The 27,785-nt window shown below is 36.0% G+C and overlaps 1 protein-coding gene across 4 annotated transcripts in view; it reads left to right on the plus strand.

The window, feature by feature from the left end:
- Positions 1–27,785, plus strand: part of LOC127836523 (beta-adrenergic receptor kinase 2-like) — a 417,424-nt gene that overhangs the window by 59,187 nt on the left and 330,452 nt on the right. For 3 of the 4 annotated variants that reach the window (XR_008028815.1, XR_008028811.1, XM_052363173.1), the window contains exons 4-5: positions 4,732–4,833; positions 12,058–12,144. Coding sequence is in view for 2 of the 4 variants with exons in the window: in XM_052363173.1 (XP_052219133.1) it covers positions 4,732–4,833; positions 12,058–12,144 (189 nt within the window). In the remaining 2 variants the exon portion in view is untranslated. Of the gene's footprint in view, positions 1–4,731; positions 4,834–12,057; positions 12,145–12,224; positions 12,312–27,785 lie in introns of all 4 variants that reach the window. The other variant, XM_052363183.1, reaches the window with a different exon arrangement.

A 27,785-nucleotide genomic window follows, 5' to 3' on the forward strand; every position in this document is an offset into this window, starting at 1 on the left:
GATAATTTAATCTAAAGTTTAATGTTAGCAAGTGTTTTTTTTACTGGAATTGTAAACAAGGAGTCAGTTAAAGTCTTCCGAAAATGTGCAGTCTGTGTGAATTGACAGTTTGACGTCATCAAAGGAAAGCCGCTTTCTGTCGGAAGCAATAAAGCGACAAATTTCGCGCCGAAAAAATTGGCTTCCTTTGTCTAGCAATCAACATGCCGAACCAATCGTGTGTTTGTTTCTCAATTGCAATCCTCCAATTTAATAAAAGCACGTGCATAGCTCCGCCTTCGAATCTTTTGCAGAGAACGGAGGCGGAGTTTAACGGTTAATTGAGCTAGTGTTTTACACAAGTTGAGTTCCGATTTGCCGAAATTACTCGGCCCTAAGCATTGAAACGACAAATACATTTATCAATGATTTTCCGAGATATACCGATTTGTTCCGATTTCCAAACTTTCTGAACAGTTCCTATAAACTATGGCGGACGTGTTTACAAAATTCCTAAACACATATATCGTAAATAATGGCAGTGTTTTATTGGATTATTTATACTTATTATCAAATACTATCGGGTTTGTTTAATATAATTAACATGTTAAACAATATAGTTGCGTCACAGACACGGAAATAAATTTTGATGGGGTCGACATTTGACTGACGCTGATTTTCTTATTGTCTGTAATTTTTACCCGAAATAAATTTTGAGAAGTGCCCATAAAAGGACTGGTACATAATGTGTCACATTGAAAAATATCCCGATCTCTGCAATATATGTGAACCAATTGTTGATTGTACTTACTTGATTTTATTCGCAACCGTACTCAAACCGGATCGTTTTTTTCTCATTTCGCTCATTTTGAAGTGCGGTCGGGAATAAAATATTTAAAAAAAAGACGATTTTCCGCTTTTATTTTTTTTCCCATTTTCCAAAAATTAGGGTCGGCGGTTTTGTAAACCAAGAAATATAAAAGTCGTGGCCCAATAACATTTCAGATAAAATTTAAAACTGATAAAAAAAAATCACTCTATTTTTGACTAACTGTGCAATAGGTATAAGACATTGTTTCCTCTCTTTGAAATATAATAAGAAGTGATATTTTAGAATTTAAATTAAGATATTTCCCATGTATGATTTTGATTTAAATTAAATGACTTATTTATGTCAAGTATCTTTTAAGTTGTCTTTGTAGAATTTGGAGATATGTATTTCCTTACCATTGGTACTATTTAACTTAAGTTGTTGTTCAAGAGTATATAATAACTGCCTAACTAATGTTAGACATGTAATAAGTCAATATTGCATGTTTCAATATGCCAAGGGCATTTTAAGCCTGACCTTTCCCAGGATAATTGACTTCATACTTGAACATTATGTGCCTCAATTTTTTAGAAAGATAATACATTATAATTATTTGAAAAAAAGCTTTTAGTGTAGCAAATATGTGTTAGAATGAATGACATTGTAACTGATTGTATTGATTTTTTGTGTTCAAAACATTGATGCTAATTTTACAATATCTGTCAGTATTGAGCTCAAGTGTGTTCTCCTTCAGTGCAACTTCTTCCACATCAATTTATGCAGAAAATTCTTCCTATAAGGATTACAGTCCAACCATTTTTAGGCAGCTTTGAAAACTAAAGACACTAATTGATCAATAGGGAAGTGCAAATTTCAAGTGTATCTATTTGTTTGTTTGACATTTACTATAGTTACAATGTCTGCTTTAAAAAGAGGATCACGTATATCGAACTAAAGTTTCCTATGTTTTAGGACAAATGCCTATACAAATTTCAAAGCATGCTGGGACAGAGCTGGTCTCATTTAGTTGATCTACAACCTGACTCTGTAAATGGTCATCAATGTTTTGTTTTTTACTTTTTAAACACTTCATATCACAGACCCTGATGCTATGCCCCTGCTTAGCTACAATGTCAATATCAATTCGTAACGAAGTTGATCATTTTTAGGAACAAAGAACCAATAACATTCAAAATAGATGATGTAAAAATATTAAACTTGAATTATCATTTTAAAATCTTTAAGATCTAGATGTACATGTATAGTAAGAGTTTTTTTTTAGTTCCACTTCAGTTTTATGTATCTGATTTATTCTGTTACATAGGTTTGTCTTAAAAGTGGTTTCATCACTCCTGTAAGGAAATCATGATAATGATTTGCAGAAAAATATGGGATTAATATCAATTTAACTTAATTTAAATAAATTTGATAAGGATGTCTAAATTTCTTATTATTCCGTAGGGTTTCATAATTGTTTAACTGTTTACATATAATCGAGTTTCGCTGGCGGCATGTGGTATAACCCCATTTATGGAATACACATCTCATATCAGCGGCCCTATACCAAAGCATTAAATTAGAAACTCGTGCAATAATCCTAATTACCTCTGCAATTCCCAAAGAACAAGTCGACAAATTAGTTTGAATAATTCAACAGGCATCTCTTCTCATTTCACCTTGTTTCTGCAGACTGTCAGATGTGTGCCTCATTTTCCTTTCTTCAAACATTAATTCAACTACAACCTCTCATGCAATCTAATGAGTCTTGTTCTGAGAAAACTGAGCTTAATGCATATGCATTAAGTGTTGTCCCAGATTAGCCTGTGCAGTCCGCACAGGCTCATCAGGGACGACATTTTCCGCCTAAATTGGATTTTTGTTAAGAAGAGACTTCTTTTAAACAAAAACTGTTATAAAAGTGGAAAGTGTCCACACAGGCTAATCAGGGACGACACTTAACGCACATGCAATATACCCAGTTTTCTCGGAACGCGACCCAATTAATATCTTCAGTTATATTGTAGTGGCCAATGGGCATACTACTTTATAGGACTGAGTCATTGATTTTTTCTCCTCTGTGTCCTGCATCCTAGACGAAAAACCATTGTTGTAGACGCAAAGTTTTAGAATACTGGGAAATCATTTATATTCCTCAGCACAAAATCTCGTCATTTAAAAAAAACAACACTATTTCGTCAGCACTTAAATACGCCAATTTTTATTTTGGAACGGGAAAAGAAACTTTGAAGTCAATCACAGGAGGTGGGGCATGTTTGTCACATGCAAATAAACTAGTCTCAGTGCTCCAGCTAGGGGGGGGGGGCTATTTTGTCTATTGGTTTCAAAATTGAAATTGGCACACTGTACGAGTGTCTTTTTCCTGTAGCCCAACATGTGTCATATGGACATCTGTGTCTCTGACCAATCTACATGTAGTCCAACATGTCTCATATTGACATCTGTGTCTCTAACCAATCTACATATAGCCGAACATGTGTCATGTGGACATATGTGTAACTGACCAATCTACATGTAGCCCAACATGTGCCATCTGGACAGCTGTGTCTCTGACCAATCTACATGTAGCCAAACATGTGTCATATGGACATCTGTGTCTCAGACCAATCTACATTTAGTCCAACATGTCTCATATTGACATCTGTGTCTCTAAACAATCTACATATAGCAGAACATGTGTCGTATGGACATCTGTGTCTCTGACCAATCTACATGTAGCCCAACATGTGTCATATGGACATCTGTGTCTCTGACCAATCTACATGTAGCCCAACATGTGTCATACAGACATCTTTGTCTCTAACCAATCTACGTGGAGCCCAACATGTGTCATATGGGAATCTGTGTCTCTGACCAATCTACATGTAGCCCAACATGTGTCATATGGACATATGTGTCACTGACCAATCTACATGTAGCCCAACATGTGTCATATGGACATCTGTGTCACTGACCAATCTACATGTAGCCCAACATGTGTCATACAGACATCTGTGTCTCAGACCAATCTACATGTAGCCCAACATGTGTCATATGGGAATCTGTGTCTCTGACCAATCTACATGTAGCCCAACATGTGTCATATGGACATCTGTGTTTCTGACCAATCTACATGTAGCCCAACATGTGTCATATGGACATATGTGTCACTGACCAATCTACATGTAGCCCAACATGTGTCATATGGTCATCTGTGTCACTGACCAATCTACATGTAGCCCAACATGTGTCATACAGACATCTGTGTCTCAGACCAATCTACATGTAGCCCAACATGTGTCATATGGGAATCTGTGTCTCTGACCAATCTACATGTAGCCCAACATGTCTCATATGGACATCTGTGTTTCTGACCAATCTACATGTACATGTAGCCCAACATGTGTCATATGGGAATCTGGAAACATTTGGAATTACCAGTTTTAATGTTCTGCTGAAACTGTCTTAGGCTGGGAGAATAGTTTTCTCTGGAGAGATTCTGATTGAAGTCACTTGCCTGATAAATATTCTATGAAGCAAAAACATTTCAAGAAATATGTGAAGTTAAGGATGTGTATGTGTCAATGTTGACCGATGCCAGTATCAAAGCCACTTTGCAGATAGCAAGACAAATTCCACAACTAAACAAATCACATTGTTTTCTTTAATCTGCCATGATACAAATTGCAACTCATAGTTTATGGTACACATTGCAATTCATAGTTTATGGTACACATTGCAACTCATAGTTTATGGTACACATTGCAACTCATAGTTTACGGTACACATTGCAAATCATAGTTTACGGTACAAATTGCAACTCATAGTTAACGGTACACATTGCAACTCATAGTTTATGGTACACATAGCAACTCATAGTGAGATGTGATTGATGTGTATCTAACACATATACTTGCCCATTAATGTGTGATGTTGATTTTCAGATTATGAAGTTTGAGAAGTTAGAAACAGATGAAGAGAGAATAGCAAAGGGGAAAGAGATCTATGATCAATATATCATGAAAGAACTCCTTTCACAAGCTCATGTAAGTACCACCAAAACCAATTATCAAACTTTAAAGCTGGCTTTGAAGTGAAAATATTTGAACTTTAAAAGATATAGTTTGACAGAGTTGCCTCCCTCCTTTGCAGGGATGTAATTGTTTGATGATGATGTGAACCAGATTTGTTTTGCTGATAGGCTAATAGTTATTCATCAATCTGGTAAAATTCTACTAATGATTAACTGTAGACACATTTTAGATGCTCATTTGAACTGTATGCATACAATAAAGCTTAATTAAATGTAATGTGTGCAAATTGTGTCTTTTTTAAACTGCTGAATAAATATGATCTGTAACAGTTTTGATTTCTGTAAAATGCATGCCTATAAAGTCATGTTAATAAACAATGAACCTCCTTTTTAGAGTAAATAGTTCTAAAATATTTATTCAGTTGTGTGGGATTTGTTTTAGATTAAATATTGCTGTTACTGTCTCAAATTGACATTAACTTTTATAAGAGCTATATTATTGAGAAAAAAGATATGCTATAATTGTGGTAGGTTTTTGTAATGATTGATTGTAGTTTACATATTTGTTTATGTTTGTTATAGCATAAATATTTACATTTGTAGTTTTTAAGTATCACAAATTATTTTATGTGTATATTATGTACATACAGTCTACATAATGATCCAGCTGTGTCTATTTATGCTGAAACAAATTGTGTATTTCAAAACTGAGTCGCGTTCTGAAAAAACTGGGCATAATGCATGTGCGTAAAGTGTCGTCCCAGATTAGCCTGTGCAGTCCGCACAGGCTAATCAGGGACGACACTTTCAGCTTTTATTACATTTTTCGTTTAAATGAAGTCTCTAAGCAAAAAATCCAATTTAGGCAGAAAGTATCGTCCCTGATAAGCCGTTGCAGACTGCACAGGCTAATCTGGGATGCCACATGCATTATGCCCAGTTTTCTTAGAACGCGACTCAAATAATGATTAGTATTAGAACTAATATTGACATTCTTTTCAACTTAAAATTATAAACAAATTTAAAAATTACTATGCACTGAATTATTCCGGCCTCTGAGAATTAGGTTTGAGTCATTTCCATGATCCTTATTTTGCCTACTATTGCCTGAATGGAAGCAACAATCTCTGCATTATATATGTTCAACACATTCAAGTGTCCCACAATTCATTTTGTTGATGATACTCTATAAGATTTAAACAATATCTTTTTTCTGACATATTAGTTAAAAAATCAACAACACACTTATGAGATTTTGTCCTTACACAGTTATTTTGATTAAAGGTCAGGCTTAGCAAAAAACATGTACAAAAAAAAAAAAAAAAAAAAACTTGTACAATGTCTAAAAAAATTATTTGCATATGTACTGTAATTCATATTTTGTTTTCTTCAGTGCTATCTTTACCTTGAAAATGCATTTGTATGATTTTCTGAAGACCAACAATCATAGCATTAATCATTAGGAATAGGTTTAATCATAAAATGAACTTGTATCAAGATCACTTGAGCTGCATCATGCAAAAGTGGGTCTTATGCCTCATGCAGGTCAAGTATAGCTCCAGACCAGCCTGCGCAACTGTGCAGTTGGGCCAGGAGCTACACTGGCTGCTTTAGGTAATGCAAGGTTTTATGGTCTCCTTAGCAGACAGGATAGACCCTGACTAGACTGAAGGGTAACGTAGGCCGGCCACATATGCAACAAGACCTATTTTTGCATGGTATGGGTCACATGGAATTTAAAGTGCCTTGAAGATGAGTAGCTGCTCATGATTAAATTATGGGAACATTTATTAGCCATTTTCAAGCATATAAAACTTTTACATTAAAAGTTTTGTATTGTGGCTTCAAGTTTTGTATATACCTGTAATATTACAATTTACACAATGTAATTAAAAGGTGCAAATTGATTTCTATGGAGTCCATTTTAGTGTCTTTCTTGGGTTGATATATGAGGAAAAAAAGCTACACTTTTAAGGCAAATTGTAATGGATCCCTAATATTTTTTGTCTCTTTTTAGATGTCTGTATGTGTGGTAATTGTCCCCTACCGGTTTCACCGGAGGGGACCTATTGTTTGCGCTCTGTAAGTCTGTGAGTCTGTCACACTTTTCTGGATCCTGCGATAACTTTAAAAGTTCTTCATATTTTTTCATGAAACTTGAAACATGGATAGATTGCAATATGGACATTATGCACGTCATTTCATTTTGTTCCTACGTCAAAATTATGGTTGCTAAGGCAACAAATAGACTAGAAATACTGCTGAAAATGGTGGTTTTCTGGATCCTGCTATAACTTTAAAAGTTCTTAATATTTTTTCATGAAACTTGCAACATGGATAGATGGCAATATGGACATTATGCACGTCATTTCATTTTGTTCCTACATAAAATATTGTGGTTTGCTATGGTAACCAAAAAATAATAATAAATTAAATTCTGAAAATAATGGAATTTCTGACAATGGTGGAACAGGTAGGGGACCATATTGCTTGACAATACCCTTGTTGTATACTGACACTGTAATGTAATGTGTTTAAATCACTTCTGAATTATGTGTTCTACCTATAGATACACTGTGTCACTTTCAGTTTTGCTGAGGATGCGGCTATTAGTGACTTTAAATAAAATAAATGCCATGCTGCCATTTTTATGCTCCACCTTTAAAAAAAATATGTCCAACCATTTTTGTAGGCATTTTTTAGCTCTACTGGCCGGAGGCCTGCAGAGCTTATGTCATGGCTTGGTTTCAAGCGTGCATGCGTGTGTGCGTTAGACTTTTTCTTGTTCACGCAATAGAGTCCACAGTTTTTATTCGATTCTTTTCAAACCTGTTCAGTGTCTCTATATTAATGAGGACTCAAACCCTATTGAAAATGGGTTTTATCAGAGTAAAAAGTCCAGAATTATCTCCCCTTGAATTTGAGAAAAATCTTGAAATAAGGCTTGTTTACGCGATAAAGTCCACAGTTTTCATCCAATTATTTCCCAACTTGCACAGTGTCTTTATCTGAATGATGAGTCAAACCCTATTGAACATGAGCAATATTGGAGTTATAAGTCCACAATTATCTCCCCTTGAATTTGAGAAAAAAATGAAAATTCAGTTTTTTTTATGTGATAAAGTCCATAATTTTCATTCAATTCTTGCACAGTGTCTTTGTATCAATGAAGACTCAAACCCTTTTTTATTGAGGCTGTTTTCGGACTCAAACCCTTTTTTAGCCAGGCTTTTTTCGAAGAAAACTTGAGGTATTGTCATAGCCTGCTGGCTGTCCGCCGGCGTCGTGCTAAAACCTTTACATTGGCTCTTAAATCAAAGTGCTTCCACCTACAACTTTGAAACTTCATATGTAGATGCACCTTGAGGAGTTCTACATGCCACACCCATTCTGGGTCACTAGGTCAAAGGTCACTGTGACCTCTAAAAAAAAATTAAATAATTCTGACAAGCTTTCGCAGCCGAGCGTGGCACCTGTTATGCAGTGCTCTTGTAAAAAAGAGCAATATCGAAGCAATAAGTCCAGAATGACTTCCCTTTGAATATGAGAAAAATTTGAAATCCCGCTTGTTTACGCAATTAATTCCACAGTTTTCATCCAATTATTTCTAAATTTGCACAGTATCTTTATATCAATGAGGACTTGAACCCTATTGAATATGAGCAGTATCTGAGAAATAAGTACACAATAATCTTCCCTTGAATTTGAGAAAATTCTCCTTGTTTGCGCCATTAAGTACACAGTTTCCATCTTATTCTTTCCAAACTTGCACAGTGTTTATTGCAGTAGAGCGATTCAGGCCCTCATGGGCCGCTTGTTTATTTTTTTATGTCCTGGTAAATAAAGACACACCTAATGATTGTTTTGACTAGATCTATTCAGATTTTGTTGAAAAACATACATTATTGCTTTATAATCTTCAATGTTATCAGGAACATACCTTATAGAAAACATGTTGAATGGATGATTGGATATAAACTATTTTCCACAAAGAGGTCACCCTGCCCCTTTTCAGACCCTGCGAATTCAGATCAAATTAATGCCTAACAAATGGTTATATACTGTAGCATGTAGTGTCATGGTTGTAAAACTATTTTCAATATGAATGTTTATGACTGAAAACGTGTTTTGTCTCAATTGTCTCATTTTTATGCCCCCCTTCGAAGAACAGGGGGTATATTGCTTTGCACATGTCGGTCGGTCTGTTGGTCCATCGGTTGGTCCGTCCACCAGATGGTTTCCGGATGATAACTCAAGAATGCTTACACCTAGGATCATGAAACTTCATAGGTACATTGATCATGACTGGCAGATGTCCTCTATTGATTTTCAGGTCACTAGGTCAAAGGTCAAGGTCACAGTGACTCAAAACAGTAAAATGGTTTCCGGATGATAACTAAGGAATGCTTACGCCTAGGATCATGAAACTTCATAGGTACATTGATAATGACTGGCAGATGACACCTATTGATTTTTAGGTCACTAGGTCAAAGGTCAAGGTCACAGTGACTCGAAACAGTAAAATGGTTTCTGGATGATAACTAAAGAATGCTTACGCCTAGGATCATGAAACTTCATAGGTACATTGATCATGACTGGCAGATGACCCCTATTGTTTTTCAGTTCACAAGGTCAAAGGTCAAGGTCACAGTGACTTGAAACAGTAAAAATAGTTTCCAGATGATAACTCAAGAATGCCTACGCCTAGGATGATGAAACTTCATATGCACATTGATCATGACTGGCAGATGACCCCTATTGATTTTCAGGTCACTAGGTCAAAGGTCAAGGTCACAGTGACTAAAAATAGAAAAAATGGTTTCCGGATGATAACTCAAGAATGCTTAGTCCTAGAATCATGAAACTTCATAGGTACATTGATCATGACTGGCAGATGACACCTATTGATTTTCAGGTCACTAGGTCAAAGGTCAAGGTCACAGTGACTCAAAACAGTAAAATGGTTTCCGGATGATAACTCAAGAATGCTTACGCCTAGGATCATGAAACTTCATAAGTACATTGATCATGACTGGCAGATGACCCCTATTGATTTTCAGTTCACTAGGTCAAAGGTCAAGGTCACAGTGACTTGAAACAGTAAAATGGTTTCCAGATGATAACTCAAGAATGCTTAAGACTAGAATCATGAAACTTCATAGGCACATTGATCATGACTGGCAGATGACCCCTATTGATTTTCAGGTCACAAGGTCAAAGGTCAAGGTCACAGTAACTCGGAAAAGTAAAATGGTTTCCGGTTGATAACTCAAGAATGCTTACGCCTAGGATCATGAAACTTCATAGGTACATTGATAATGACTGGCAGAGACACCTATTGATTTTCAGGTCACTAGGTCAAAGGTCAAGGTCACAGTGACTCGAAACAGTAAAATAGTTTCCGGATGATAACTCAAGAATGCTTACGCCTAGGATCATGAAACTTCATAGGCACATTGATCATGACAGGCAGATGACCCCTATTGATTTTCAGGTCACTAGGTCAAAGGTCAAGGTCACAGTGACAAAAAAACATATTCACACAATGGCTGCCACTACAACTGACAGCCCATATGGGGGCATGCATGTTTTACAAACAGCCCTTGTTTAAACTTTTATTGGCACGTGAATTTACTTAATATAACTGCTCTTTTGGCAACAACCACTTGTTTGTTGTTTCTTCATATACAGTTATAAAAACACATCACTCATTCAATTTTCCTGCTCTAATATACATTACCTTACAGGATCATTGTTGTGCCTAGCAGTTGTTTTTATGATGAGATATTTGTACGTTGCAGATCTTTCATGATGAGATATTTGCATGTTACAGATGTTTCATGATGAGATATTTGCAGGTTGCAGCTATATCATGATGAGATATTTTATGTAACAGATGTTTAATGACAATATATTTGCATAATACAGATGTTTAATAACAAGATATGTGCATGTTACAGATGTTCCATGATGAGATATTTGCATGTTACAGATGTTTAATGACAAGATATTTGCATTTTACAGATGTTTAATAACAAGATATGTGCATGTTACAGATGTTCCATGATGAGATATTTGCATCTTACAGATGTTTCATGATGAGATAGTTGCATGTAACAGATGTTTCATGATGAGAAATTTGCATGTAACAGATGTTTAATGACAAGATATTTGCATTTTACAGATGTTTCATGACAAGATATGTGCATGTTACAGATGTTTCATGATGAGATATTTGCATGTTACAGATGTTTCATGATGAGATATTTGCATGTAACAGATGTTTAATGACAAGATATTTGCATGTTACAGATGTTCCATGATGAGATATTTGCATCTTACAGATGTTTCATGATGAGATAGTTGCATGTAACAGATGTTTCATGATGAGAAATTTGCATGTAACAGATGTTTAATGACAAGATATTTGCATTTTACAGATGTTTCATGACAAGATATGTGCATGTTACAGATGTTTCATGATGAGATATTTGCATGTTACAGATGTTTCATGATGAGATATTTGCATGTAACAGATGTTTAATGACAAGATATTTGCATTTTACATATGTTTCATGACAAGATATGTGCATGTTACAGATGTTTCATGATGAGATATGTGCATGTTACAGATGTTTCATGATGAGATATTTGCATGTAACAGATGTTTAATGACAAGATATTTGCATTTTACAGATGTTTCATGACAAGATATGTGCATGTTACAGATGTTTCAAAATGAGATATGTGCATGCTACAGATGTTTCATGATGAGATATTTTCATGTTACAGATGTTTCATCATGGAACATGCATTTTACAGCTGTTTCATGGTGAGATATTTTATGTAACAGATGTTTAATAACAAGATATTTGCATTTTACAGATGTTTCATGACACAATATGTGCATGTTACATATGTTCCAAGATGAGATTTTTGCATGTTACAGATGTTTCATGATGATATATTTGCATGTTACAGATGTTTCATGATGATATATTTGCATGTTACAGATGTTTCACGATGAGATATTTTCATGTTACAGATATTAAATGACAAGATATTTACATGTTACAGATATTTTATGATGAGATATTTGCATGTTACAGATGTTCAACGATGATATATTATTTCCATGTTAAATGTTTATGATAGGATATTTGCATGTAACAGATGTTTAATGACAAGATATTTGCATGTTACAGATGTTTTATGATGAGATATTTGCATGTTACAGACCTACTCCAAAGAGGCTGTTGAGCATGTCCAGGAGGCGTTGACAATGGCCCAGCGAACTAAAACTCTTGACAAAGATATTTTTGAGGTAACACTCAAAGAAAATATTGTTATGTAGAATCTGTCTTAACGAGGACACTATATGCGTTGTGTTCTCTTTTTTTGCAGAACTATTCCCAATCAGCTTTAGAAGCTGTACAAGCACAATTAAAAATTGCTCAAAAGACGAAAACACTTTGCCGAAATTTGTTTGAGGTAATTTCTGATATGTCACTACTAATCACTATGATTGGAATGGCCATGCTTTTATTAACCCTTATAAGGCTGGCAGTATTTGGTGTCCGCATATTTGCTGGGACAAAATTCTTAGTTGCTGTAGACTGTTTGGCTTTGAAGGTTGGGCATGATTTGTGTACTTCTGGTGTTGGTGCTTGTAGTTATGAGTGTTTTATAACATTTACTTGATGCTCAAAATGTGCTTAGGAGAACAATGTTAAAGTACATCCCACTTAAGCTAACCTGAGCAGTGAGCACAACATGCTCATGGTGAACCTTCATTCTGTTGTATGTCTTTTGTTTTGTTCATTGTTTGTTGCTACAAGTTAACGTATATTATATTGTACATATTGTAAAAGCCACAATTATGGACCAATATTAATGAAGTTTCTGTCACAAAGATATGTCAGATTAGCTGGATAGGTGATGTTCTGATGAAGAACTACATGTAAGTCACTAGGTAAAATTTTACAAGCTTGTGAACACTCTTGAAATCACATGTGTGTTCTCATGAGCCTGACACTTGGTCAAACATTTCTGATATTAAGCTTTTAATGAATGTATCTTCTCTGTTCAAAATCCAGTCAGGTTGTTGGAACATGTTTCCTAACATGGCTCTAGAAAGCTTACAAATACTTACCCATAACACACAGGTTGTGACCAAATAGTCATATATTTTTTATGCTATGAATGTTTTTTTTAGCTCACCTGAGCACAACGTGCTCATGGAGAGCTTTTGTGATCGCCTTTTGTCCAACGTCCGTCGTGCGGCGTCAACATTTTGCCTTGTGAACACTCTAGAGGCCACATTTATTGTCCGATCTTCATGAAACTTGGTCAGAACATTTGTCCCATTCATACTTCGACTGAGTTCGAAACTGGGTCATGCTAGGTCAAAAAATAGGTCACTAGGTAAAAAAAACAACCTGTGAACACTGTAGAAGTCACATTTGATGCCCAATCTTCATGTAACTTTATCAAAATGTTTGTCTAAATGATATGTTGATTGAGTTCAAAAATGGTTCCGGTCCGTTGAAAAACATGGCCGCCAGGGGGCGGGGCAGTTTTTCTTATATGGCTTTAGAGAAACCTTGTGAACACTAGAGGTCGCAATATTTGCCCAATCATCATGAAACTTGGTCAAAACATTGGTTTCATTGATATCTCGGACGAGTTCGAAAATGTTCCAGATCGGTGAAAAAACATGGCCGCCAGGGGGCGAGACAGTTTTCTCTATATGTATATAGTGAAAACATGGAACATTCTAGAAGTCACAGTTTTGGTCCAATCTTCATGAAATTTGATCAGAACATGTGTTTTCTATGGATATGACGGTTGAGTTTGAAAATGGTTCGGATCGGTAAAAAAGCATGGCCGCCAGGGGGGGGGGGTCATTTTCTTATATTTATATAGTAAAAAAGGCTTGTGAACACTCTAGAAGTCACATTTTTTGCCTAATCGTCATAAAAATAATTCTAAACATCGATTTTATAGATATCTCTGACGAGTTCAAAAATGGTCATGATGGGTGGAAAAACATGGCCGCCAGGGGGTGGGGCAGTTTTCTCTATATGTATATAGTGAAAACATGTGGATATTCTGTTAAAGAAAGATAACCTGTACATGCATACTTTCTAAAACATGTAGTTAACTCCCTTGTTAAAACCTTGTTAACACTCTGGAGGCCACATTTATTGTCCAATCTTCATGAAATTTGGTCAGAAGATTGGTCTCAATGATATCTTGGATGAGTTCGAAAATGGTTACATTTGCTTGAAAAACATGGCTGCCAAGGGGCGGGGCCTTTTTCCTTATATGGCTTTATACGGCTATAGTAAAACCTTGTTTACACTCTAGAGGCCACATTTATTGTCCAATCTTCATGAAATTTGGTCAGAAGATTGGTCTCAATGATATCTTGGATGAGTTTCGAAAATGGTTACGTTTGTTTGAAAAACATGGCTGTCAAGGGGCGGGGCATTTTACCTTATATGGCTATATATGGCTCTAGTAAAATCTTTTTAACACTCTAGAGGCCACATTTATTGTCCTATCTTCATGAAACTTGGGAGAAGATTCATCTCAATAATATCTTGGAAGAGTTCAAAAATGATGCTGGTTGGTTGAAAAACATGGCCACCATGGGGCGGGGCATTTTTCCTTATATGGCTATAGTAAAACCTTGTTAACACTCTAGAGGCCACATTTATTTTCCGATCTTCATGAAACTTGGTCAGAAGATTTGTCCCAATAAATTTAGCATGATTTCGAAAATATTTTCTGTTGCGTAAAACACATGGCCACCAAGGGGCGGTGCTTTTTTCCTTATATGGCTATATATGGCTTAAGAAAAACTTTGTTAATACTCTAGAGACCACATTTATTGTCCAATCTTCATGAAATTTGGTCAGAAGATTGGTCTCAATGATATCTTGGATGACTTCAAAAATGGTTACGTTTGCTTGAAAAACATGGCTGCCAAGGGGCGGGCATTTTTCCTTATATGGCTATATATGGCTATAGTAAAATCTTGTTAACACTCTAGAGGCCACATTTATTGTCCGGTCTTCATGAAACCTGGTCAGATGATTCATCCCAATAATATCTTGAACTAGTTCAAAAATGATGCCGGTTGGTTGAAAAACATGGCCGCCAGGGTGCGGGGCTTTTTTCCTTATATGGCAATAGTAAAACCTTGTTAACACTATAGAGGCCACATTTATTTTCCTATCTTCATGAAACTTGGTCAGAAGATTTGTACCAATTATCTTGGATAAGTTCGAAAATGGTATCGGTTGCTTGAAAAACATGGCCACCAGGGGGTGGGGCGTTTTTCCTAATATGGCTATATATTGCTTTAGTAAAACCTTATTAACACTCTAGAGGCCACATTTATTGTCAGATCATCATGTAACTTGGTCAGACGATTTGTCCCAATGATATCGTGGATGAGTTCGAAAATGGTTCCGGTAGGTGGAAAAACATGGCTGCCAAGGGGGCATGGCATTTTTCCTTATATGGCTTTTGTAAAACCCTGTTAACACTCTAGAAGCCATATTTATTGTACGATCATCATGAAACTTTTTCAGAAAATTTGTCCCAATGATATCTTGGACAGGTTCGAAAATGGTTCCAGTTGCTTGAAAAACATGGCCACCAGTGGGCGGGGCATTTTTCCTTATATGGACTTATGAATCTTCATGAAACTTTGTCAGTAATTGTTTAAATGATATCTTAGATGTGTATGAAAATGTTTCTGGTCTGTTGAAAAACGTGGCTGCCAGGGTGTTCACTAGTCATTTTATTCTAATGACATCTTGGGCTGCACAGAATAGGTCAGTTCCTTTGAATCTCAGGTGAGCGACTTTGGGCCTTTCAGGCCCTCTTGTCTTAAGATGTCTTTTAAGTTAGGAAATCATGTTTTTTTGGCTTTTAACCCCTGACTATGTCAAAAAATGAGTCACAAACTAATAACAATTCATAAATAAATCCACTATTCAAATTTATACACAAAGTTTCGCACCGATGTTGTACCTCGTTTTGAAAACAAAATAAATCAGGATGTAAATTGAGCTTTAAACATCCATGGCGAAAGCTTGTGTTTATATAATGTAGTTTTTAAAAACACACTTAGAGTTACGTGCATATTTATATTTATCGTAAGAAAGGTATTAAATTAAATGTAACTATCTAAGGGACTGCAAATTACTCAATATATGTATCTAAGTGGTAAAGGGTTAATACTCTTGTGAAAAGCCATTATACCTAAAACTCAGGTTGGCAAGCTAGGGCTATAATATTGGCATATTTCTTTAGTCAAAATGATCCTGTTTAAACTGGATAATTGAGCATACGATCAGTAACTAAATAATAATTCTTTGGTATATCTCAACTTAATATTGGTGCTCATTTTAACATGCAAAAAACTACCACCATTTAGAATTTAAAGTACCATATTTATCTTAATTGCCTTTATATGTTGTGAAGGTTTTGTTCTGTTGTTCATGCTGAAAATGAATGAAACAGAAACACTCTTACTGAATAAAATGAACACTGAATTTAGGATGTGAAATCTGAAATCAGCCTGATTTTTGCACTGTAAAATTAATGTTCAACTGGACTATTTTGGTAATAATTGTTCATCATTTGGTATTTAATTGAAAACCTTAACAGATTTTTAGGGTAAATTTCAATAGCTCTTAACAAAATTATTCGCAAATTTTGGTATTTTAAAGATGGCATTAGTGAAATTGAGTTTGAAATACTTTTAAGGAAGCTAGGAAAATTTGCTTGAACTATAGGACAATTGCTCTTATCATAATGGGATTTGTATGCCCAGGAAGGAAGGCATATAGTGATCGGACCGTCTGTCCTTCTGTCTGTCCATCTGTCTGTCCTGTCCGTCTGTCCTTCCGTCACACTTTGTGTTTAGGTTTCGAGTTTAGGTTTTGAAAAATGCTCATAACTTCTATGTCCCTTCACAAAGCAACTTGATGTTTGACATGCATCTGTATCTCATGGAGCTGCACATTTTGAGTGGTGAAAGGTCAAGGTCATTTTTCAAGGTCAAAGGTAAAAAAACATGTATTAAAGCAGTGCAGTAGGGGGCATTGTGTTTCTGACAAACACATCTCTTGTTTCTCCATCAAATGTGAATATATGGTTCATTTTAAATACATTATTTTATTACATATATTTTCCTAAAATGCTATTCTTCTTTATGCCTTTTTTATGCCCTCAAATGAGGACATAATAGTAATCGGACTTTCCGTCAGTCGGTCTGTCCTTCCGTCACACTTTGCGTTTAGGTTTCAAAAAAATGCTCATAACTTCTATTTCCCTTCACATAGCAACTTGACATTTTGGCATGCATGTGTATCTCATGGAGCTGCACATTTTGAGTGGTGAAAGGTCAAGGTCATCCTTCAAGGTCAAAGGTAAAAAAAATATGTATCAAAGCGGCGCAGTAGGGGGCATTGTGTTTCTGACAAACACATCTCATGTTTAAGAATTTAAAATACACAATATTCATTGTGTTTTACTTAGTGTACCCATTTGTTTTAAATATTTATTTCTTATGAGCATATTCATTTCTAAGAACTTATTTTTGAAACTATATCCTTTTAAGCTCACCTAAGGACAACGTGCTCATGGTGAGCTTTTGTGATCGCCTTTTGTCTGTTGTGCGTCGTCCGTTGTGCGTTGTCAACATTTTGCCTTGTGAACACTCTAAAGGCCACATTTATTGTCTGATCTTCATGAAGTTTGGTCAGAACATTTGTCCCATTGATACCTCTACTGAGTTCGAAACTGGGTCATGCTGGGTCAAAAACTAGGTCACTAGGTCAAAAAAAGAAAAAACTTGTGAACGCTGTAGAAGTCACATTTGATGCCCAATCTTCATGTTCCTTTGTTAAAATGTTTGTCTAAATGATATGTTGGTTGAGTTCAAAAAAGGTTCCGGTCCGTTGAAAAACATGGCCGCCAGGGGGCGGGGCAGTATTCCTTATATGGCTATAAAGAAACCTTGTGAACACTCTAGGAGTCACAATTTTTGCCCAATCATCATGAAACTAGGTCAAAACATTGGTTTCATTGATATCTCGGACCAGCTCAAAAATGGTCCAGATCGGTGAAAAAAACATGGCCGCCAGGGGGCGGGGCAGTTTTCCTTATATAGCTATAGTAAAACCTTGTTAACACTCTAGAGTCCACATTTATTGTCCAATCTTCATGAAAATTTGGTCAGAAGATTGGTCTGTATGATATCTTGGATGAGTTTCGAAAATGGTTACGTTTGCTTGAAAAACATGGCTGTCAAGGGGCGGGGCATTTTTCCTTATATGGCTATACATATCGCTATAGTAAAACCTTGTGAACACTCTAGAGGCCACATTTATTGTCCAATCTTCATGAAAATTTGGTTAGAAGATTGGTCTCAATGATAGCTTGGATGAGTTCGAAAATGGTTACGTTTGCTTGAAAAACATGGCTGCCAAGGGGCGGGGCATTTTTCCTTAAATGGCTGTATATGGCTAAAGTAAAATCTTGTTAACACTCGAGAGGCCACATTTATTGTCCGATCTTCATGAAACTTGGTCAGAAGATTCATCCCGATAATATCTTGGACAAGTTAAAAAATGGTTCCGGTTGGTTGAAAAACATGGCCGCCAGGGGGGCGGGGCATTTGTCCTTATATGGCTATAGTAAAACCTTGTTAACACTCTAGAGGCCACATTTATTTTCCGATCTTCATGAAACTTGGTCAGAAGATTTGTCCTAATGATATCTTGGATGAGTTTGAAAATGGTTTTGGATGCTTAAAAAACATGGCCACCAGGGGACGGGGCATTTTTCCTAATATGGCTATATATCATGCTTTTGTAAAACCTTGTTAACACTAGAGGCCACATTTATTGGCCAAAAACTTGGTCTGCTGATTTGTCCCAATGATATCTTGGATGAGTTGGAAAATGGTTCCGGTTGGTGGAAAAACATGGCTGCCAAGGGGGCGTGGCATTTTTCCTTATATAGCTATAGTTAAACCTTGTTAACACTCTAGAAGCCGTATTTATTGTACGATCATCATGAAACTTTGTCAGAAGATTTGTCCCATTGATATTTTGGACAAGTTCGAAAATGGTTCCAGTTTCTTGAAAAACATGGCCACCTGTGGGCCAGGCATTTTTCCTTATATGGACTTATGAATCTTCATAAAACTTTGTCAGTATATTTGTTTAAATGATATCTTAGATGTGTATGAAAATGGTTGTGGTCTGTTGAAAAACGTGGCTGCCAGGGTGTTCACTAGTCATGAAAGTTGGTAAGAACATTTTGTTCTAATGACATCTTAGGCTGCACAGAACAGGTCAGTTCCTTTGAATGTCAGGTGAGCGACTTTGGGCCTTTCAGGCCCTCTTGTTCAAGTTCACTCATTCACAAAGCACCCACAGTGAGCTATGTTGGTGACCCCTATGTACAGTACAGCCAACGCAGAACAAACATAATCTGCGGCTACCCCACGGCCAGAAATTTAGTACGTGGCGGCTGTGTCGAGTGTTCACGCGGCGTATCGCCGAGGCACTCAGCATCAATCCGCACAACGACGCCGAGTCTGTTTCAACCTTGCGTACTTTCGCGGAATAAATCCGCCGCATACGTACGGGGCGGATTGAGTGAAAAGATATACACCTACATGTACATTTGTGTAGCATAGAAACCTAGATTTAGGCTACTATCATATTTATTATTTTCACGTTTTGATAAGCGATATGACACGTAATGCGCTTTAACAAATTATCGTTAAATAAATTACGCACAATGTTAATGTTTCGTTCGATTCTGAAATGAGCTTTATTAAATTTGTAATCTGTAACACGCTTCCGAATTTTAATGCTACTGCGACATTAACAAATTCTAGCGTCAAATAAACAGTGCTAAAATAACCTTTGTCTTCATAAAAAACGCTGGAAAATTATGCAGACATGTACAACGTTGCATGGAAAGTTTGGGTGTATTTTGTTTTGTATAAAAACATGTACATCACGTCAGGCGATTTATGCGTGTTCAGTGGAAAAAAAAATGCCCCGATGGGATGTTATTTCATCATATCTTTAAATAGTCACAAATGCCAAAATGTATTTGATACTTAAGAATAATTGCAAATGTGTGTGTGTCTTTAGCACTTTTATCATAAATATTTACCGGACTTTGCTTTAAAACTGGAATATACAGCATTATCAGGTAATGATTAGGGATATCAACTGTATAATATAAACAAAATGAAACTACTTAATATACGCATAGTCAAACAATAGTTATAATAAGCTGATAATTAACAAAACAACAATTAGGTGTTGGTTATTGATGTGGCTTCAAACTGCTAAATGTCTCAGCTAAAATATAATAGCAAAAACAACAAGCAATTATAAATCCACCAACTGCTGGAGTCTTGACCACTCGTATGTGCCAAAGCATAATTACGTGACATTTATGTGTGAAATACATACTCTACGGGCGGGAAACAAACTAACTTGGCCAGACACATTAAATATGCTTATATGCTAATAAATGTTGTCGTAAAAATTAAACCCAAAACAAATATGTTTGTTGATCGTTTAATATAAAGACAATAATCATTATGCGCAATAAACGCACACAAAGTAACTTAAAGGACATTAGCCGATTCGAAAAATGACAATGGCAAATGATTATTGGAATTTTATTAATACATGCCCGTGATAATCGTATTTTTTTTTTATAAATTTGATTTTTAGCTCATGGTGAGCTTTTGTGATCGCCTTTTGTCCCTCGTGCGTTGTCCGTTGTGCGACGTCAACATTTGCCTTGTTCACTCTCTAGAGGCCACATTTATTGTCCAATCTTCATGAAATTTGGTCAGAAGATTGGTTTCAATGATATCTTGGATGAGTTCGAAAATGGTTACGTTTGCCTGAAAAACATGGCTGCCAAGGGGCGGGGCATTTTTCCTTATATGGCTATATATGGCTATAGTAAAATCTTGTTAACACTTTAGAGGCCACATTTATTGTCTGATCTTCATGAAACTAGGTCAGAAGATTCATCCCAATAATATCTTGGATGAGTTCGAAAATGATGCCAGTTGGTTGAAAAACATGGCCGCCAGGGGGTGGGGCATTTTTCCTTATATGGCTATAGTAAAACCTTGTTAACACTATAGAGGCCACATTTATTTTCCGATCATTGTGAAACTTGGTCAGAAGATTTTTCCCAATAATATCTTGTTATCTCAGGTGAGCGACTTTTGGCCTTTCAGGCCCTGTTGTTTTTTATTTGCATTTCTTAAAATAATTATTATTTCTATTCAGATGACAGCAATTGCTTTAGAAACGGCAATGCAATCACTAAAAACAAAACAACAGCATGCTCTTTTATTAACTAGTTTTTTTTTTGAATCCGCGCACATATGATTTTAATTATTATTATAATTGTTCATTAAATTTCTTTGACTTCCTAATCATTTTTAAAAAGATTTTGATTTGAAGATGCGCATCTATTAGGCGTCATGTTGCGGGTCGCGGCTTGCCTCGGCATGTCTCGGCTTACAGATGTGAAGCTTCGCGGCGAAATGTGACTTGCTGCGCATTCTGGCGCGGCTTCAAAGGCCGACTTGGCATTGACTCGTTGGGCCTTGCTGCGTTTGTTTGCGTTGGCTGTACTGTTCAGCCTGTATTGGTGTAGGTCGTTTGTTGTTTCATCAACATTAAGATTGTTATTGCACTAAAGGGCTAATTTTTCATGCAATCTGGATGAAATTTATTAAGATAATGTTTATCTCAAAAATATTTTGGCTCAGTATGAATCTTGGTCATGTGTGTCTAAAAACTAGGTCACCAGGTCAAATCTTTTGAAAACCTTGTTTTCACTTAAGATAGGCTTTTATAATTGTTAAATCTTATTAGACTTAGTAAGAACTTTTGTCTTGACAATATCTAGGCCAAGTCCAAATTGGGGTTACATGATTTTAAAAGCAAAGTCATCAGGTCAAATTTTTAGCTCAACTATTTTTTGAAAAAAAATTATGAGGTATTGCCATCACCTTTGCGTCTGCGTTGGTATCGGCGTCAGTGTCCGGTTAATTTTTGCGCTTAGGTCCACTTTTCTCAAAAAGTATCAATGCTATTGCATTCAAACTTGGTACACTTACTAACTATCATGAGAGGACTGGGCAGGCAAATTTAGATAACTCTGGCTTGCATTTTGACAGAATAATGTGCCCTTTTTATACTTAGAAAATTGAAAATTTTGGTTAAGTTTTGTGTTTAGGTCCATTTTACTCCTTAAGTATCAAAGCTATTGCTTTCATACTTGCAATACTTACTAACTATCATAAGGGAACTGTGCAGGCAAAGTTATGTAACTCTGACTGGCATTTGGACGGAATTATGTGCCCTTTTTATACTTAGAAAATTGAAAATTTGGTTTTGTGTTTAGGTCCACTTTTTTCCTAAAGTATCAAAGCTCTTGCTTTCATACTTGCAACACTTACTAACTATATCGTAAGGGGACTGTGCAGGCAAAGTTATGTAACTCTGACTGGCATTTTGACGGAATTATGGGCCCTTTATACCTGAAAATTTGGTTAAGTTTTGTGTTTTGGTCCACTTTACCCCTAAAGTACTTGGAACACTTGCAAACTATCATAAGGGGACAGTAAAGTACAAGTATCATAACTCTGGTTGTCATTTTTACAGAATTATGGCCCTTTTTTGACTTAGTAACTTTGAATATCATTGCTGTCGTTCTCAAACCTCGTAGCTCCAAGATGCCAACTTTTCAGGAGAGAGAAAAAACCGTCTCATTTTTTTATAATGATGTTTTAGAAATTGAAATTCTGTAAAAATACCAAACAAAAGCAGCTGCAAAATACGGTATAAGCTGTAGACGCGTAAGTCATACTGATAAGTCATACTGACAGTCAGACATGGTAGCTACGATATTTTGTCACCACAGTTTTGTCATTTTTATGAGGTACGACAATTCGTCCTGATAGGAAACCTCGTAGTTGCAAATATAAAAATTATAAAACGTTTTTGTCAAATTTGTCCAAAAGAAACGACGTACTTATAGGTGAAATGGCGTCGCTACGACTTTTCGCTGGGAAAAAAGCCAACAATCATTCTACAACATTTCGTCACGTGGCTTTTTCAAGGGCTCTGATTGGCGTAGAGCTACGAGGTATAGCACAAAACACGCGCCAGACTTCATATATTCGGAAAAGACGAAAAAAATATTTTGAAAATTTTGAAGCTACGAGGTTTGAGAACGACAGCGACGATATATGGTTACATTTTGTGTTTAGATCCACTTTACTTCTAAAGTATCAAGGCTATTGCTTTTAAACTTCAAATACTTTCATTTTTATTAAATTTTACTAAAATTGCCATAACTTCTTTACTTATGATTAGATAAGATTGATACTTTGACAAAACAACTCTTACCTGACATACCACAATAGACCCCCCCATTATTATATTTTTAATTAAAGATCATCTAATAAGTGACCACCACACCCTCACACTATTCCTCCCCCACCCCCCACCCTCAAAAAATAATTTTTATGCCCCGGGTAGGGTGGCATATAGCAGTTGAACTGTCTGTCAGTATGTCAGTCAGTCTGTCCGTCCGTGCGAAAAAAACTTTAACTTTGGCCATAACTTTTGAAGATAGCAACTTGATATTTGGCATGCATGTGTATCTCATGGAGCTGCACATTTTGAGTGGTGAAAGGTCAAGGTCATCCTTCAAGGTCAAATGTCAAATTTATAGTGTCTGTCCGTCGGAAAACTTTAACATTGGCCATAACTTTTTTAAATATTGAAGATAGCAACTTGATATTTGGCATGCATGTGATTCTCATGAAGCTGCACATTTTGAGTGGTGGAAGTTCAAGGTCAAGGTCATCCTTCAAGGTAAAATTATATTTTTTTTTAATTCAAAGCGGCGTTCTCATGAAGCTGGACATTTTGAGAGGTGGAAGTTCAAGGTCAAGGTCATCCTTCAAGGTCAAAGGTCAAATTTTTTATTTCAAAGCGGCGTTATCATGAAGCTGCACATTTTGATTGGTGGAAGTTCAAGGTCAAGGTCATCCTTCAAGGTCAAGGTCATCCTTCAAGGTCAAAGGTTAAAAAAAAAAAAAAAAATTCAAAGCGGCGTTATCATGAAGCTGCACATTTTGAGTGGTGGAAGTTCAAGGTCAAGGTCATCCTTCAAGGTAAAAAAATAAAATAATTTCAAAGCGGAGTTATCATGAAGCTGCATATTTTGAGTGGTGGAAGTTCAAGGTCAAGGTCATCCTTCAAGGTCAAGGTCATCCTCCAAGGTCAAAGATCAATAAAATAATATTTCAAAGCGGCGTTCTCATAAAGCTGCACATTTTGAGTGGTGGAAGTTCAAGGTCAAGATCCTTCAAGGTCAAAGGTAAAAAAAAACTCTTTTTTTTCAAAGCGGCGCAATAGGGGGCATTGTGTTTCTGACTAACAAATCTCTGGGTTTTTTCAAACATTGTTAAAAAACACAAATATTTATTTTTATTATTTTATTTTACCGTCTGACCATCTGACCCATGAATCCCCCCCCCCCCAAAAAAAAAAATAAATAATTTTTGTTTGCATTTTTTTTGCATTTTTGGAAGATAATGTAATAAATGACCACACCCCCACACTATACACCCCTCTCCACTCCACTCCTCCCTCCTTTCTGATTGAAATTGAGATAGGTCCCTACTCCTTTAAAAAGAAAAATAGATGAGCGGTCAGCACCCGCAAGGCGGTGGTGCTCTTGTTGGAAAATGTTACTGCTTTATAGGCCACATTTCTGACTCAATCTTGATGAAATTTGTTCTGAATGTTATTTTTGCCATGTTTAGGCCAAGTTTTGAATCTGAATTACATTTATCACCTAGTCAAATCTAAGAAAAAAATATGACAGCACTATAGAGGTGACATGTATTACATAATCATTAAGCCAAATACAAATATAGGTCACATGTGTCCTAAAATAAGGTGACCAGGACAAGTTCACTTTGAAATCAATTATGAGCAGCAGGACCATAATGGCTGTTTTGTTTTTGCTAAATTCCTTTTATGGTTGTCATGGTAATGTGTATTAATGACATTTTGCATCCATTATTTGCATAATGTTGTTTTATTATTTTTCTTTTTTATGAATACATGCGTTTGGCAGTATGTTTGAATAATATCTTATAGCTAATATAGTGTATTTAAAATGTTTTTAAATAATAATTATAATAACGTACATGATAAAAAATGTTTGAGAAAACATTACTGTGCTTTGTGTATCTACTTTTTGTGCATTTATTGTCCCCTACCGGTAAAACCGGAGGGAACTAATGGTTTGCACTCTGTCCGTCAGTCAGTCTGTCAGTCAGTCAGTCTGTCAGTCAGTCAGTCAGTCAGTCAGTCAGTCAGTCAGTCAGTCAGTCAGTCAGTCAGTCAGTCAGTCAGTCAGTCAGTCAGTCAGTCAGTCAGTCTGTCTGTTTGTCACACTTTTCTGGATCCTGCGATAACTTAAAAAGTTCTTCATATTTTTTCATGAAACTTGAAAGATGGATAGATGGCAATATGGAGATTATGCACATCATTTCATTTTACAAATAGACTAGAAATATTGCTGAAAATGGTGGAGTTTCATCGGTAGGGGACTTGTATTGCTTGGCAATAGTCTTGTTTTTAATGTAATTCTTTGGGGTACTTAGGGTAAAATGTAAGTTGCAAAGTCTCATAACATATCAAATCAAACCAATATTTACCAACTGAACAGATACAATCTGACTCAAGGGAAAAATCAACTAAGGGAAATATGCCAAATGATAGCCCAATTTCTTTAAGGTTTTTGTAAGTGGACTTCTAAATTGGATTACTTGCAACTCCATTGATCTTGTGGAAACAGTAATCAAATTTCTTTGTGTCATTCAATATAAAGTGATATGACCAAAGTGAGCATGCTTTTCTGATAATAGTATGCATAATACATGTAAATATCAACAAAGCTGTAAGTACATTATTGACATAAGTATGATGTAGTCAATTAATTTAAGTTGTTTATATTTTTATTAATTGGCTTGTTCAAGAGAAATAATGGAGAATTTATAAATTGTTACTGTTACAAGACATTTTGTCCATTTCTTTTTCCTGAGTGTGGAAGTAAAAAAATGTAATCTCTGCTAAACTGAAACATAAATGTCTGCTTTATATTAACCTATCAACTTGTCCTGACAGATAGCTGAAACAATTATAATTGCACGCCATATTGCATCACGCGATATTACTTTCAGGCGTATTTCATCTAGAAGAAACAGCTCATGAGCAATGGCTGGGAATGATGGATGGCTTGCAAAGACATCTAATAATTTCAAGAAATGTTTCTCATGTTAATAAATGCTTAGCATGTGATTTAACTTTTCATTTCCATTTATTAATGGGTTTCTTTTGTATTCTGGTGATGGTGTGTTTGGAATTTTGCTATGGGAAGTTACATGTTATTGAATGACTTTTATTACAAATACAAGAGGATGAGATTAAATTAAAAGAACAAAAACTAATGTTAACATGCAGTAAAGGTTCTTTATTTTGCCAACTAAGTTAATTTACACGTGTTTATTGCTGTATCAACTGAGCATATTGACTATGTAAATGTTCGTCAAGCATTTGAAGTAAAAAACAAATGCAGGCAGTTGTCAGCATTCAATGTCATTTTTGTCCCCTACCAGTGAATCTAGAGGGGACTTATGGTTTGCACTCGGTCTGTCTGTCAGTCTGTCTGTCAGTCCGTCACACTTTTCTGGATCCTGCGATAACTTTAAAAGTTCTTCATATGTTTTCATGAAACTTGAAACATGGATAGATGGCAATATGGAGATTAAGCACGCCATTTTATTTTGTTCCTACGTCAAAAATTCTGGTTGCTATGGCAACAAATAATTTTTTATATATTTTTTTTACTGACAATGGTGGAGTTTCACCGGTAGGGGACCATATTGCTTGGCAATCTCTTGTCAATTTATGACATCATTAAAGATGGCTAGATTTATCTATTGGTTTGATAATTTTGGTTGACTTGTTACATTTTGGACATTGGATCTGCCAGATGGCCAGATCTGCTCATAAGGCAACAGTTTTATTCTTTTATTATTTCGGGCCTAGTTGAATAACTGATCAAAGGGCCAGAGATAATGTGCAGTTTTAATTTCTTTCAAACTCACCATTCACCTCCTTGTAACCTTCTTAAATCAATGAAAGTTATAGTGCTGTTGTCTTCTACTGCTTTAAGGATCATAATATGATGCACTTTTTATCCCCCGCCATAGGCGGAGGGATATTGTTTTGGCGTTGTCCGTCCATCCATACGTCCGTCGGCCGGCACTTTTGTGTCCAGAGCCATATCTTGGAAGTGCTTTGGCCGATTTCATTGAAACTTGGTATGAGTATATAATATGGTGAAGAGGATGATGCACGCCAAATGACATTGTACACCATCTGTTAATAATGGAGTTATGGCCCTTTGTATCTTGAAAAAATGCTTTTTTGAGTGTCAAATAAAACACTTTTGTGTCCAGAAGCATATTGGCGGGGGATATCAATTCAATGAATTTGCTTGTATTTACTGGTAAACACTTCAATTGGCAAAGCTTGCTTAGAAAAACATTAGGTTGGCAATATGCTCTCTGATATACATACTATACTATGAATGACGGATGTATTTTTATGCCCCTAGATCGAATGATCGGGGCATATTGTTTTTTGCCTGTCTGTCTGTCTGTGTGTCCCAAACCTTGGTTAAAGTTTTCTGATAACTTTTGCAATATTGAAGATAAAAACTTGATATTTGTCGTGCATGTGTATCTCATGGAGCTGCGCATTTTTTGTGGTGAAAGGTCAAGGTCATCCTTCA

Source organism: Dreissena polymorpha, chromosome 1 (genome assembly GCF_020536995.1).
Source record: "Dreissena polymorpha isolate Duluth1 chromosome 1, UMN_Dpol_1.0, whole genome shotgun sequence".
NCBI classification, from domain to species: domain Eukaryota; kingdom Metazoa; phylum Mollusca; class Bivalvia; order Myida; family Dreissenidae; genus Dreissena; species Dreissena polymorpha.